Source organism: Dufourea novaeangliae, unplaced genomic scaffold (assembly GCF_001272555.1).
Source record: "Dufourea novaeangliae isolate 0120121106 unplaced genomic scaffold, ASM127255v1 scaffold16, whole genome shotgun sequence".
NCBI classification, from domain to species: domain Eukaryota; kingdom Metazoa; phylum Arthropoda; class Insecta; order Hymenoptera; family Halictidae; genus Dufourea; species Dufourea novaeangliae.
The window spans coordinates 4,226,805-4,242,278 of NW_015373891.1; the positions used below are offsets into that span (position 1 = coordinate 4,226,805).

General features: G+C 41.5%; 1 protein-coding gene across 1 annotated transcript in view; it reads left to right on the top strand.

The window, feature by feature from the left end:
• LOC107188703 (multidrug resistance protein homolog 49) overlaps positions 1-15,474 on the top strand; it is a 116,609-nt gene that overhangs the window by 96,574 nt on the left and 4,561 nt on the right. The window contains exons 11-18 of the mRNA XM_015577048.1: positions 900-1,313; positions 2,447-2,870; positions 5,752-5,955; positions 8,494-8,845; positions 9,572-9,799; positions 10,528-11,477; positions 13,043-13,444; positions 14,423-14,569. Of these exons, the coding sequence (XP_015432534.1) occupies positions 900-1,313; positions 2,447-2,870; positions 5,752-5,955; positions 8,494-8,845; positions 9,572-9,799; positions 10,528-11,477; positions 13,043-13,444; positions 14,423-14,569 (3,121 nt within the window). The remainder of the gene's footprint in view (positions 1-899; positions 1,314-2,446; positions 2,871-5,751; positions 5,956-8,493; positions 8,846-9,571; positions 9,800-10,527; positions 11,478-13,042; positions 13,445-14,422; positions 14,570-15,474) is intronic.

The following is a 15,474-nucleotide window of genomic DNA, read 5'->3' on the forward strand; positions in this document are numbered from 1 at the left end:
TAAAGTATGAGAAGCTTCTAGAAATAATTCAGGTGTATTTTTGAATATGAAGGAAGTGACTTAATAATTATAGCGATGTTTCATCATCCAGAATGATTGTTTACCTTCACATCACTTTTATCTATGCTATAAGGGGAATAGTTTGTTACGTCAAACAAGGAGCTGCTTGACGTGCACACCTATCTGGTTTACATTATGCAATAAGCGTCACAGAAAAACGCGTCTCCCGTTTTGAGCTTAAATCAAGAAGCAACCATCGAATCTTTACTAAAATCGAACACGGTTTCTATTCGAAGATCGTCGCGTGATTTCAAGGTGACCCGAGAGCGACCACAGAAGATAACGCAAACATTAATTAATCCGCTGAATGGCTGCCCGCGGCCCGTGTTATTTTCGTCCGGAACAACTTTCGATAGAGCCGCCGCGGGAAGTCATACGAACGGTTCTAATTGCGTCCGTGGACGTATATAAAACGGCAGAAGGCCTGAACGAGGCCTCGACGTTGTTATGAGGAGGTTCGATGAAATTGCAGGTGAATCGCAACACAAACATTCAAACAACATTTCTCAACAATTACAATTTCATGACAATAGTTAGAAGATTCGGAATATGCAGTTGTAAAAACGGACACTGCGATATAGCTTGTCTTTTTATATTAGAGAAGTTGGTGGAATAGCCGTATCCCCTTTTGAGCTTGAGTCATGGTGTCGAAACTCCAGCGTGATTTCAACTTATGTTTTAGCGTTGAAAATAATATTTGGTAGTAGGAACGAAGAGAAAGTGCTGCAATTACTAATATTCCAAGGGTCCATAACGTTGCGAGGGAAAAAATGAATTATCCAATTCGGTACGCAACGGTGACCTGTTCTCACAGTTCCACTTTTCTTCTCCTTTTCCAGGGACCTGGACAAGATGAAGGACGGTATCGGCGAGAAGCTCGGCGTGTTCACGTACCTGCTGGTCTCCTTCGTATCTTCCATCATAATATCCTTCATTTACGGATGGAAGTTGACGCTTGTGGTGCTCAGCTGCGCCCCGATTATCGTGATCGCGACCGCCGTGGTGGCGAAGGTGCAGAGTTCCTTGACCGCGCAGGAATTGAACGCGTACGGCAAGGCCGGAACCGTCGCGGAGGAGGTGCTGGGCGCCATTAGGACCGTGGTCGCCTTCAACGGCGAGCAGAAGGAGGTCGACAGATACGCGGAAAAGCTGGTACCCGCGGAGAGGACCGGCACAAGACGTGGAATGTGGTCCGGCGTGGGAAGTGGCGTCATGTGGTTCATCATATACATCAGCTACGCTGTTGCCTTCTGGTACGACGTCTGTCATGGTATTTTTTTCTTAGAGAATGGTTTGTAACGTGAAGACCACGGAGGAGAAACATGATGAGGTGGTTGTTTTTGTGATTTTTGTGCCATTTAGTGGCGTAAAGTAGTATTTTCATACATGACATGGTTGAAAAGAGGAACAACCTGTCGAGTCTAAAAATATAAGTCTATTTGAAAGTAGGTGTATAGAGAAATAACCTTGCAAGTCCAAGTGAAATAGGGGAATAATTTGATAAGTTCACGAAGTTAAATTATAATTTAATAGTTTGACTGCTATAGTTTCTACTGTTGGGACAGTATTATATTAAAATACATTCGGTCCTGTATTTGCATGTTGACTTGGACACCCATTACTTTCATTATTACTTTATTACTAGTTATATTTACGAGATGGTAACTGCTACTGATTGGAAATTTAATATTTCTTCGTGTAATTTAATGGCTCCGGTCACTGGAGACCACCGTGGCAGTAAATTTGTTAAGAGTGATTATTTGAGAACATAATTATTAATAGGTAAAAAAGCTGATAAGTTCAGGAGGTTCTATAAAAGAGGAAGGGTTTTTGAAATGTTTAAGAGGGTGACAAAAACACATTATATTCCTACATATTTAATTATAAAATCTTATCCTCCTTTCAGTGCACCTATCCGTTCCAACTCATCATTCCAAGAAGATCCAGATGCTTTATCCAAGAGTCATTTCAAATAATTCGAACTTCAGTACCCAACTACAGTTGTTTCAAAAGTACAGTTACTTCAAAAATCGATACATAAAAAGTCTATCTCAAATCGGTATAAGAAAACTTAATTGATAACTATAGTATATGACGATACCAGGACACCTAGAATGAGCTGTTTCGGATTCTTGCCACATAAATAATTGGCACAATAACATCTACCTAGTTCTAGAAAAAATCTCTAGTCTTCAATCATGTTAGTTTTCGACTTGAAAACATATCCGACTATAGTTCACTGCAAGAGAAAACTCTAAAAACCATTTCTTACCAAGCATAAAATCTTACCATAGCCTTAGAATACACCTATGTTGCTCTATCACATTTCTTCTGCCAACTTCCAGAACCAATTAGATCCGAAATCCAAATTTTCTTCTGATCACAGGTACGGTGTCCAGCTGATCCTGGAGGATAGACCGAAAGAGGAGAAGGAGTACACGCCCGCGGTACTAGTAATCGTGTTCTTCGGTGTGCTGGCTGGTGCTCAGAACATGGGTCTGACATCGCCGCATCTCGAGGCGTTCGCGGTCGCGAGGGGTTCGGCCGCGGCCATTTTTCAGGTGCTCGATCGCCGGCCGGATATCGACAGCCTCAGTAAAGAGGGCCAGAGGCTGCCATCCGTCAACGGCGAGATCGAGTTCATTAACGTGCACTTCCAGTATCCCGCTAGAAAGGACGTCAAGGTGCTGCAAGGCTTGAATCTCAAGATCAATCACGGGGAAACGGTGGCGCTGGTCGGCGGATCCGGCTGCGGAAAATCCACCTGTCTGCAGCTCATACAGCGTCTCTATGATCCCATTAAAGGACACGTAAGTATAATCCCAAAGAAACATCGTAAAACCTACAAACACGAACCCATAAACCGTGCAGTTTCCATGTTCATTGTCGGAAAAGTTTGAAACACGTAGCTCTTTAAAACGGAAGGGGATCTAGTTCCTAAATTCTCTTGGACGTAATTCTTAATGGCCCGCGGGACGGGTGTTGAAATTCAAAACGTGCTTGCCTCTTATTAAAGCGCCAGCGTTCTATTACTCTTTATTAATTTTAAAAAATTACGACATTAGAGTAAGAATGACGTAGTTAACCCTTGCATTCCCAAATTATTTAAAAATTACCAAAGAAACATTTTGTGGTTTTTTTGAATATATTACATGTCTCGTCGCCATTTGACGACTCTTCTTACCTTTATCACAGTTGTATGTAATCATTTCCATTATAATGTCATTATTAGACTGCGGATTTTTATGCAAAATAACATTTTATAAAATTATTCATAAAGACATATGCATAAGTAGGAATTTTTTTCTTCTGTTAAATATCTTATTGGATTAAGAATAAAATAGAAACTACGTTGAATCTGATGATACTATTTTCTTTTAGTGTATTTCACAAAGCCCCATAGGGTATAAATGCATAAAATCCGCAGTCTAGTTATTATACATAATAAAATCCATCTCTTTTAATCTTTGACCGATTAACCCTCTTCAAATATTCGAAAGAAATTAGTTTTGTAAGTTTCTATTGTACTAGCAATTCCAGCCACTTGATCTTTCATCAAATGAAAGAGACAAATGAAATGACCAATGACATCTTATTTTACCGATAAGTGTCTAAATGCACATTCAAATTTTTGTCACACCATCTATACAAGATATTGTATAATCTAGAAAAACTATTATACACTCGTAGATATGAAAAAAATACATAATATTAACATAAGTTCTGCTTATATACATAAGTTCTGCTGTTGACTACACAGTTAACTATGTTAATCGTTGTTTAAAATTCGATCGAAGTTAGTCGACGTGACCCTTATCCATCGAATTGTTTGAGTACCATTAATACATGCCGTATCAGTCCGATCTTCCACGTCGTCCTGATTTCCCCTCGATCTTCCCCCGATGCACGTTCTCCACAAGGACGATGGTCACAATCCTAACCGACGTGAGCATGAGATAGAAGATTTACGAGCGGTCCAACGAGACGAACGAGATTCACCCCGATCCGCCATTTTTTTTTTCCGTACGATTAAATTACGACGCTGTTCGTCGGTTCGACCGTAAATTCAGAATTTATTTATTAGACTCGCGGGGCTTAACAATATCCCGGGCGCGAATGTTCCATTATTACATCTGTGTATCAGCTACGCGACAGAGGGGGGATGGGGGTGGATTTTTACGGAACAAGTTCGCAGAGTTTCTCGCTGGTATAACAGCGCAGGCCCCGGCTAGTTTTCTCGGCAGTATAAAGTTTTACGATTCCGAGGGGCGGTTCTGCATCCGTCGCAGTCTCCACCGTACCCGAAAAATATTACGCTCTATATATTCGGTACATATACTGATTTCGGAACCGGGCGCAAGCCCTTACGTGCCGCATTTACATTTTCCACGTCGTCGTTGCGCTGCCACCGATAAAAAGGATACCCGTGGAAAATTCGTTAGCTCGACGAGGCCACTCGGATTCCGTTTGCATGCCCTTCGTATTCCCGTGGAGATACGGTTGCTTCTGAAAATTCTCCGCGGGATCTGCCACCGCGTCTGCGAATTGTATCGAGGGTGGGGAAAAAAAGATGGAGGAGGATGGAGGTCTTACGAAGATCCTTACGCGTTGTACGCGGATATCGTGGAAGTTTCGCGTGGAGGGGAGGAGAGCCTTTGATCGGACGGATGAACGCCATAACTTAAGAGCTTTGCTGTATTTTGGTTTTGCGTGGAAATGAGCGATCAGATTGTTCCCGTGCACCTTTCTCTTTATTTTTTTTACCACGATTTTAATACTTCAAAGTTGATGTATGAAATTTTACCAACAATATGTTAGTTTATATACCACGCAAAACAGAAGGCGTCGTCTAATGATTCACATCTCTGTTCATACATATTACGACATTTGTTTTCACTACGGAAAACGTAATGGTTCCTGTTATTATTATTACTATCGATTGCGATATTTATTGATTGGTGAATTTTAATATTCTCTGGACAACATGTGTTAAATCCCATAATTGGTTTTTCAAGTTTCTTTCACGTTTGATAAGTGTCTTAATGCTAATAAGACAATGGATGATAGATGGGACTGATACGATGATACTCAAACAATTTGATACCTAAGTACTTAGTGGGAAATATCGAAAGGCATCAAAATCTGGGATACTTGGTATTAACTTTCAATGCTGATGTCTCACGAAGCGATACCAATCGATACCAATTCTATTGTCTATTTAGTAATCGTCGATACCGTGAACAACAGTATAGTTGCTATAGCAGTACCAATATTCTTCTCAAGTATCAAATATCGACTGATACTTTCATAGAAGTATCAAGTTGGTACCGATATTTTCGTCGAAGTACTAAACAGATATCCAAACTTTCGTATAATTATCGAGTCTTTTTGAAACCTACATAATATGAATTTGATGTTGAAAAGTTAAATTAGTAGGGAATAATTTAACTAAAACAATATTTGAATGTGAATCTACGTTTTTCATACTATCTGATCAAAATTTACGGCCAGGTATTGTTAGCATAAATACGATATTAGTCCCAACACTATCGTAAACACTCGATTACCGTGGAATATACCGACGATCGTATTGAAAAGAAGCGTAAACGCCGAGAGATCCTGAAGTGTAAGCATCGTGCGACCGTCAAAGACAATTCTTTCATTTCTCCTTTGCTCCATTTCCTCGTGCAGGTCCTCCTGGACGGCGTGGACATATCGAAGCTGAACGTTCAGTGGCTCCGTTCATACATAGGCGTGGTCGGGCAGGAGCCAGTGCTCTTTGACACAACGATACGGGAGAATATCCGGTACGGAAATGACAGCGTTACCGAGGAGGAGATGATCAAAGCCGCGAAGGAAGCGAACGCTCACGACTTCATCAGCAAACTGCCCGAGGTGAGTGTGTCCGGAACCCTTTTCTCTTATTCCGTTCCCGTTCGCCGACTGAGCGAAATTTTTCTTCCGTCCTTCTGCAACTTCCGTCGCGACAGACGGTCCCCGATTGATTCGGTCACTTTTCGAGATAGAGGGAGGAGGAACACTCGCCGTTTGAACGTACGCACGTAATACGATAGAAAGTTTTTTCGACTCGTTCTACTCATTCTCCTCTTTTCCGATAGATCACGGAATCTCTGCGAACAGGAGACGAAGGGCCGACTAATTAAAATTGTGCCCATGGACCGTGAATCTATACGTCGAATTTTAATCCCAGGACCCTTATTGCTTGAAATGTAGCGTTCGTTTCGTCAATCATCGACTGTGGTTGATCGATTCTTTCCGAGAATCAGGTCTAATGTAGTTTCACTTTAATCCTCCGACGGACGGAATATATTTTTTAACAAGTTCTTCTTCCTTTTGGAAATAATTTATTTTATTGATATAACAATAATGTGGTATTACAACGTTGGACTAAGAATAAATAATATGTAGTAATACTTTGATGATTGGTTTGTATTTAATGGTCCTGGGATAATAAATCTGCTCTTTAACCCTCGAACAACGGACGGTTTTACTGGTCATACAGCAGCGGTGCTTGGGTCCGTTTGGACCCCTAATACAGTATTGATCAAAAATATTAGGCACCCCTAATATGAACTTCCTAGTTTTTAAATATTGTTTCCCAACGCAGTCATCCAGAATAACCTACTTTTTTGTATGACTTAATATGGACAACTCCTAGGTTAAATACGATCTGTAGGTTGATGAGTTAGATGGAGCCTTCAACACTAGAACTACCAACGATAATATGTCAAATTTTACAGAATTGACAAACGTATAAATCAACTAATTCCTTCACTTTCATATCATAATAAAACTTGAAAAAGATCGGCGAAATTGTATTCTCCAAACTGGACTGCGGAAATTTATGCAAATTCGCAATATTAGGTACGAATATTTAAAAATTAAAATGATACAATATCTCAAATTCGGTACTACAACCTTTACTGCGTTAGCAATAACATATCAATAGTATTAATCTTCATTAAAATCTTGATTTCGTTGCATTTTCCAAGTTAAGGAGTGTTATAAATGCATAACTGACAAATTATTTCGACTTGCTCAATGGGTCCATCGTTAAATAATCGAGTCCAGTCATCATCGTTAATTTCACCGTTACTTAATCGAAACATTTGATCGCAAACGCTTGTTCACGAATGTCCGTTCGGATAAACGTGGATCATCACCGCTGTACGCGGCTAGTTAACAATAGTCTCAGGTGCGACCGCCGATCCACGGGACACGCGGGCAAACAGGGTAAACAACCCGTTAAAACGTTCGCGAGAAAATAACAGTATCCACCGGATTACGGCCGCGTCAGCGATTAGGCGTTTATTACCGAATTATCAGCGGGGGTTGGAGGCGATATCCGCGATGGTTTCATCGGGCCCACCGGTGTGTTTAGCGGCTGTCCGTATCCCGTGACGCGTTTAGGGCTGCGGGAACAACTGAACCGGACAGTTTTCCAGTTTATGGAGAACCGTTCGACCGTTTGGTTCACGAAACGACGCCGATCACGCTCGTGAAAGTTTATGCGAACGTTGGGAATCGTGTTTCGTTCGCGTGCATGCCGATCGAATCGCGATTAAGAGGCTATGCTAGTGTGACGGCTATATAATAATTAGAGTTTGATGATCACCCCCCTAAAATTACTTAGAAGACATATTCGCCTGGTTCGGAAATACAGATTTAATTTCTGTTTTTACCAGAAGAGGTGTTGGAGTTTAGATAATAATATAAAATCAGGTTTAGTTTCAATTTTTTTTATTTATGTGATTTTTATTTCAGAGTGTCTAAAAGAAAACCATCAATATATTGTTTCATTCGCACATATTTTGTTTATTTATGGCTAAAGTTGGAAATATCAGTTTTTCTAAGCAAAGAATCATATACTTAGGTGGTACGAAATATGAGCCATCACGAGTCTCCCCATTGCGGAACCGCCGAACGGTCGGTAATCCGAGGGTTAAATAGTAGAGATTAAAATGTAATAGAGGATAATAATTACGAAAGAGAATGTCGAAATTTCGTTACAGTCGATCGTAACGTACTACTGACGAGTGCAGAGAGGCAGAGCATTAAACGGTATTAGATACATCGATGCAGCGCAAAGTGCTCTTCCTCCTAAATTTATTAAATCTCCACGATGCATATATGCAGCGTAGACGCGACAGGTCCCTCCGTTAATCAAGTAATCGTTATTTGAAACCGCAGAGACCTCGATGGCCTCTTCCCTGTGTGCCAATTGAACGTGCAAATGGCAGTGGTCGCTCGTCTGCCGATAATTATCGATAAATTTGAGTGTCTTATAATTGTATTTGCGGAATTCCATTTGTGCTTCTATAATAGAATATTTGAAACGATATCGTCGAGGACGTTTCAGGATTTCCTGTTTAAACAGATCAAAGAAATTATTAATGTGGAGCTTTGTTTCAGGGTTATGACAGCCCCGTAGGTGAAAGAGGATCGCAGCTTTCCGGTGGTCAGAAACAGAGAATTGCCATCGCGCGAGCCCTGGTTAGAAGGCCTGCCATACTTCTCCTGGACGAAGCCACCTCTGCTTTGGACCTTCACAGCGAGGCGACAGTGCAAAGAGCACTGGACGCCGCGTCAAAGGGCAGAACGACCATTGTCGTCACCCACCGACTGTCCACGATCACAAACGCCGACAGAATAGTATTTATTAAAGAGGGACAAGTAGTCGAGCAGGGCACGCACGAGGAGCTGTTGGCTCTTGGGAAACACTACTATGGTTTGGTTTCTGCAGATGCCAGCGCCACCGCGAGAGGTGAGCGAACATTTTTCTCCCTTTGAAAATTCAGTTGGATAATTTTTTATTCAAGTCAGAGAATGGTATTCTTTGTGTATTGTTTCGATTTTTTTGAGAAGTCTTGCTTTACGGACCGAGTTAGGAATTCGAGTGGAGGAGCTCAGACTTAAATTCCTGATACGTTTAGTGTATAAATACCATATAATAAGTTTCTTATGGTAAAAGGTTTTTTTGCCAAAAAAATTACTGAATAATTATTACCTATTTTGAAATTTACCAGTCAAAATTTGATAGCTCAGAGTGAGATATAGATGTATGTATGATTTATGTGATCAGAAATTGCTCCCTTTGCGTTTCTTATTTTAACAGGTAAATTATAATTTAATTATTATTTCTGGACCTTTGTTAATACCAATTCAAGATCCTTACATAGATTTACTCTAATAACAACGATTCTTTTGGATTTGGTTAATTTTTCTACATATACGTTACAAAGATTGCGATAGTTACTTTTAAGTGGTCAGGAACTTCGTCTGTAACGATATGTATCGGTCAGTTTTAAGATTTCAGTATAACTAGTCTTCAATTCTTCTATTTCTAGTTACCAAAGATACCTTGTTTATTCGTGTGATTCAAGTTAATGTTAAAGTCCGTAATAAAAGTTACAAACTGCAAAAAAATAATATAACGTCCTGTACATGGGGAACCGTCACTGTGATATGCGTTTCGTTCTTGTCAAATTAGCGAAAGCAACAGCGTCAGCGGCAAAGACGGTCACGGCAGCCATACCAAAGCAGAAGCCGCAGCTCAAGCGACAATTCTCAACTCTGTCGATGCACTCTCATCGTCTGTCCCTGGCTGGCGCGTCGGAGACTTCCGAGAATCAATTGGAGGAACACGAGAAGCCGTACGACGCACCGATGATGAGGATATTCGGGCTCAACAAACCGGAATGGCCTTTCAATATAGTCGGTTAGCGTGCAGTACAATGTTGCAATTGAATCGTTTGTCCGTTCGTTTGCCCGTCGTTACACGTTTATCGTGGAAAAAAGTGGCCGTCCCGTTCGTTACCATTAATCATTCTCGCGGTTACACATTGCGTAATCTGGAATAAAATTCCTCTAACTTTGATCATTTGTCATAATCAACGGACTCATTAATCGTTGTTAGCAATGTCCCGACGTGTCACTTTTGGAGAAAAAAAAAACTATCTATCTCATCGTTTTATCAGCATTATTGCCAGGTTCATCAGAAATCAAATGTCCCACTGATATTGATGATGTGTTGGAACCAGACATATATTCAACTTTATGAGTACTAAGGCATTCATCAAAATGTGACACTTGAAAATCTATTACAAAGATATCGGTAATATTGAATACACATTGCCTTCAGAATACTGGAAATTCATAATTAGTATTAGACCTCCTAATTCTCCATAATAGTAAACAGCATTCGGGCTTTAAAACTTCCAATGATCGCAATTGATCTTAATATGAAGAATTCCAGTCGAAATACGATTTAATCGCTAAACTACCCCTATTTTGCAACAACTAAATATAATAATTACGCCAGTATATACTCATACAAAATACTCCAAAATGCATAAGTACGATTTCCCATTCGTCAGTAAAATCACGTCAAAACTGTCATAGCCCGCAATCTTCTATTCATCAACCTCTCGACTTCTCATGTTCCAGGGTGTCTAGCTGCAGCAATGGTCGGCGCTTCGTTCCCAGCGTTCGCTGTTCTCTTCGGCGAGGTCTACTACGTACTCGGTCTGGAGGACGAAGACGAGGTGCGTCGCGAGACGGTCAACTTCTCGATCATGTTCCTGATTGTCGGGATAGTCACCGGTGTGGGCAGTTTCCTCCAAATGTACATGTTCGGTTTGGCCGGTGTGCGTATGACCACGAGGATCAGGAGGATGGCATTCGCAGCGATGCTGAGGCAAGAAATGGGCTGGTACGACGAGGACACGCACAGCGTGGGTGCATTGTGCGCTAGGTTGTCCTCGGACGCCGGTGCTGTCCAGGGTGCTACGGGGACGCGTGTCGGTGCTATTCTTCAGGCGTTATCGACACTGGTCCTGGGTATCGGGCTGTCCATGTATTACACCTGGAAGATGACGTTGGTCTCCGTGGTCTCGATACCGTTGGTGCTGGGTGCAGTGTTCTTCGAGGCCAGAGTGATGAGCGGGCAGGGCTTGCAAGAGAAGAAGAAGATGGAGGCGGCCACGAGGATCGCCATCGAGGCTATCTCCAATATAAGAACGGTGGCCAGCCTTGGGAAAGAGGAAGCCTTTTTCGCGCGTTATTGCGTCGAGCTGGACCATGTCGCCAAGGCGACCAGGATCAGAAACAGACTCAGAGGATTGGTGTTCTCTTGCGGTCAGACCACACCGTTCTTTGGATACGCGTTGAGTCTCTATTACGGCGGGTCCCTGGTAGCCACCGAAGGCTTGAGCTACCAGGATGTGATCAAAGTGTCCGAGGCGTTGATCTTCGGCTCGTGGATGTTGGGACAGGCGCTAGCGTTCGCGCCCAACTTCAATACTGCCAAGATCTCTGCTGGAAGAATATTCCAGCTTCTGGACAGGGTTCCGGAGATCACCTCGCCACCGGGCTCGGAAGATAAAGATCTGGATTGGGTGAGTGGATACGTTCTTAGATGGTTTTATTTCACCGATTTATACATGACAATTGGTGATCAACCGAGTCTACTACACTGATAGAAGTGCATTCGTTAATTTCGTTAAAAAAATATAAATTATTGTCTGAAAAAAATGCTCATTTCATATGACGAATTAACAGAAAAATATTCACAGCTCAAAGAATTAGTTGTTCTCCATGGTATGGTACTGTAATTTTGCACGCCCCCGTTGGGTTTCTCTAGAAAAGTTACTTTCGTACAACCGTGAACATTTTTTATTCCGAAGCATCCTGTATATTCTAGCGCGTTTCACGAATAACTTCTCGATCGGTTTTTTTCACGCGGCATCGTGAACTATCGAACAGACATAGCGGGGGTCGTTCAATTCCCCGGAAACCACGGGCCGCTGGGCCGTTACATTACGACTATTTAGCAAACTATCGAATTTATGACGTTCCGACAGCAAAGCCTCGGGGCAACACGTGTTAATTGCGCTCCAAACCGGGGGGGGGAGCTGTGTGTGTGATCGGGAGTGCAACCACCGCCTTCCCTCCCTCCCTTCATCGCAAAATTCCAAAGCGTTTAATGAAGCGATACGAGTGAACGACGTTTCCAGCTCGCTACGCAGACACTCGAAATGCCATTTCTGCAACGCGTTTCACAGCTAAAATATCGTTCATTCGATTAACAGGTCTCCTGTTACTTGCGTCAAGGATAAATTATTTTTCATTCGAACTTCCATGCATCATGAATCCGTTTATAAAGTATTATGGAGAATGAAATTAATGGTAAACATGGAATTACGAAACGATAAGATTAAATTTACACGCAAATAATATACAGAAGTTTAATTGATCCAGACTGAACGATAAGGAACTTGTACGCAGTAATATTTTTTCTGTAATTCGGTTTTATCTTTCAGACGGTTGAAAATAATTTGTTGATGACGTGCAATGAAATGAAAATGGAATGAATAGAGTCCCTATGTCTATTAATTCTCTGGAGATCGCGGTGTATCCAAGAGATACAATACTTGAAATGGGTGTTTTTCTTCATTTTGAACTAGATTTACCAAAAAACAGAAACACTCGATATCTTTGTTTTCATCTTCGGTCTCCTCGCTAGAAATCTTTATCATTTTTATCTACACATTCATGTTCGAAGTCATCTTTTGCGTGTATCTGTCAGATCAATCGCGACCCTCAGAGGGTTATTTAGGGACTACTGTATACCTTCCTCCAGGGCCCACAAGCGTCTTAAAATTTGGTCATACTCTATCTACAATAGACAGAAGCGAATCGGACCAAAACGATTAATAATGATTAATATTTACCAACGGGCTGAACTTTGAGTACCAATAAAAACAATTATTCAACGTGGCCTCAATTCCTTATTTTGATCCGATTTGCCTCGATCTACCATACCAATAAACAAACTCAATCGTTTAACGTCCACAATGTGTGCACTTGGTTGAATTAATCCTGTTCCCTTAGTGTCTAGTTCAGTTTGCCTTTCGAATTAGAAGGTGGCCATACTCAGGACCGTAAACGTTTATGATTTCAGAAAGCGGAAGGTCTGATTCAATTCTCGAAAGCGGAGTTCCATTATCCGACTCGAGCGGAGATGCCGATTCTACAGGGTTTGAATCTAATCGTGAAACCGGGTCAGATGGTCGCGCTGGTCGGTCAAAGTGGATGCGGCAAGTCCACCTGCATCCAGCTGTTGCAACGATTGTACGACCCGATTTCTGGCACGGTGACGTTGGACCGCCGTGACATCTCATCGGTCTCGTTGCGAAACCTTCGAAGCCAGCTCGGGGTGGTCGGCCAGGAACCGGTACTCTTCGACAGAACGATCGCGGAGAACATCGCGTACGGCGACAACTACCGGAAGGTGTCGATGGATGAGATCATCGAGGCCGCAAAGAAGTCGAACATCCACAGCTTCGTCAGCTCTCTACCACTAGTGCGTAGAATATTTTTGATTCGATAAGATTTGCCAGATTCACAGAAGCGGTCACGGTACGGTCGGATCACGTCAAATCCGGCAGCGATCTTTGTCGCTAACATGCAATTTAATGAGAGAAGTATGGGCTAAATTCAGATTGATCGTGATCTGACCGTGCCTTTGATCGCTAGCGTGAATCTGGCCTACCTTATTGGTCCTATGGATCATGGGGATTAAATGGATCATAAGTAGATTGCGGATCTTTATGCGAATATCGGTATATAAAGAATTATTTACAGGTATGAAGGTTCTATGAAGTCTAAGAAAATTAAAATAATATTAATATTTGTTGAAGTTCTGAATGTACTGAATTTCAGACAGTCCAGTATATCATAAATGCATAAAAAGGAGGATAAATTTTGTTTAACCAACTTGAAAATTTTATCAAGTATGCGTATATTCGTGCTGACATTAAGTAGAAACGGAATGTGATGATCAGACGTGTTAACCAACTCCTATTCAATTGTACACGTCTCCAGTAGATATTCAAATTCGATTATCTTGGAAACAAAGCAGCATAGGAAAAAATTTCATTCCACATTTTTGATTTTTTTTTTATGTATAATAACCTGAGACACACTGTACTCTCGAGTTCGCTGACGTGTCTGATAATTTCTTACCGTTTCCACTTATAGTAAATCCCAATGATAGTCAGAAGTGTGTGGCTTGGATAAAGTTTCAGGATCGTTGCTTTTGAAAATCCAACTTCGTGCGATGACCACCACATTTTTTCCAAACATTTCAATTCTTTGCTTAATTTTGCTCAAGAAATCAGTTTAGCACTAATCATAAACGCAAAAAACGAGTAAGTCTAACAAAACAAAAATAAATGATGGTAGAAAATATGTAAATGTACATATGCACTAACGATGACCATTTCGTTACATTTCGAGTATTCAATGATATACAAACAGCGCTCGCATTCTCTGGTTACAGGGGTACGATACTAGGTTAGGGTCTAAAGGAACGCAGCTCTCCGGTGGACAGAAGCAGCGTATAGCGATAGCGCGTGCTCTGGTCAGGAATCCTCGAGTCCTGCTCCTGGACGAAGCCACTTCCGCGCTTGACACTCAAAGCGAGAAGGTAAGGACTGCTTCCTCTCACCTGAAGAAAATAACGAAGCACCTGTTACGCGGCGTCGAGTGTCTCGAGCGCCTCTGTCATTTCACACCTTCTCATGATTCGCGTGATTTCGTTCCGTCAAGGGTCTTTTTGCAATTATTCTGGTAAAAACCAGACCATCATCAATCTAACATAAAAAGGATTGTCCCTTGGGCCTCGAAACCTTCCTCCGACGTGTTCTTTGTGCGTTTCCTTTAGAGAGATAGTTACAACAGCCCTCTATCATGGGCAGGGCTCGACAAATCGTGACGATACGTACTCGCCAGACAAAAATGGTACTCGCTCTCCTTAAAGACGTAATTTTTTATAATACTTTACCTTATCTACTCATTGTCGAAATACAAGCATATTAAGTTTTTAAGGGTTGAATTTAAGAAAGATGTAGTTTTTAGTCGTCAGATGAAAAAATCTAATTTTGACCGGGCGACCGGATCTGTCGAGCCCTGATCATGGGGATTGTTGTTTGCTGTAGGTCTTGTAAGTATGGCTCGTAAAGTTGACCCTCATCAAACGGCTTGCCATGATACTCCGAAATATAGGGTCGTATGTGGCGTTTTGTTTAGGGTTCGACTCATTAAAAACAGAGCTGACTCAACCCTTTCGCTACGGCAGCGTCAGCCGTGTTGCGATTATACACTACCATAATGTTGGCTGGCAGCAATCACGATACGCTGTTTAGTTACCTCACTGTTTTCAGGTCTTGCATTGCACATATGATTTTTCATGCAGATAAGCAAAATACAAGTCGCAGGAAAACAATGTTTAACTAAAATTATATTTCGTTATTATTTAAAAACTTACTTTTAACAACAAAACTACCAAAGCAGTCTTGGTTAGTGAGCACAACTGGTTCGTAAACTCGTATA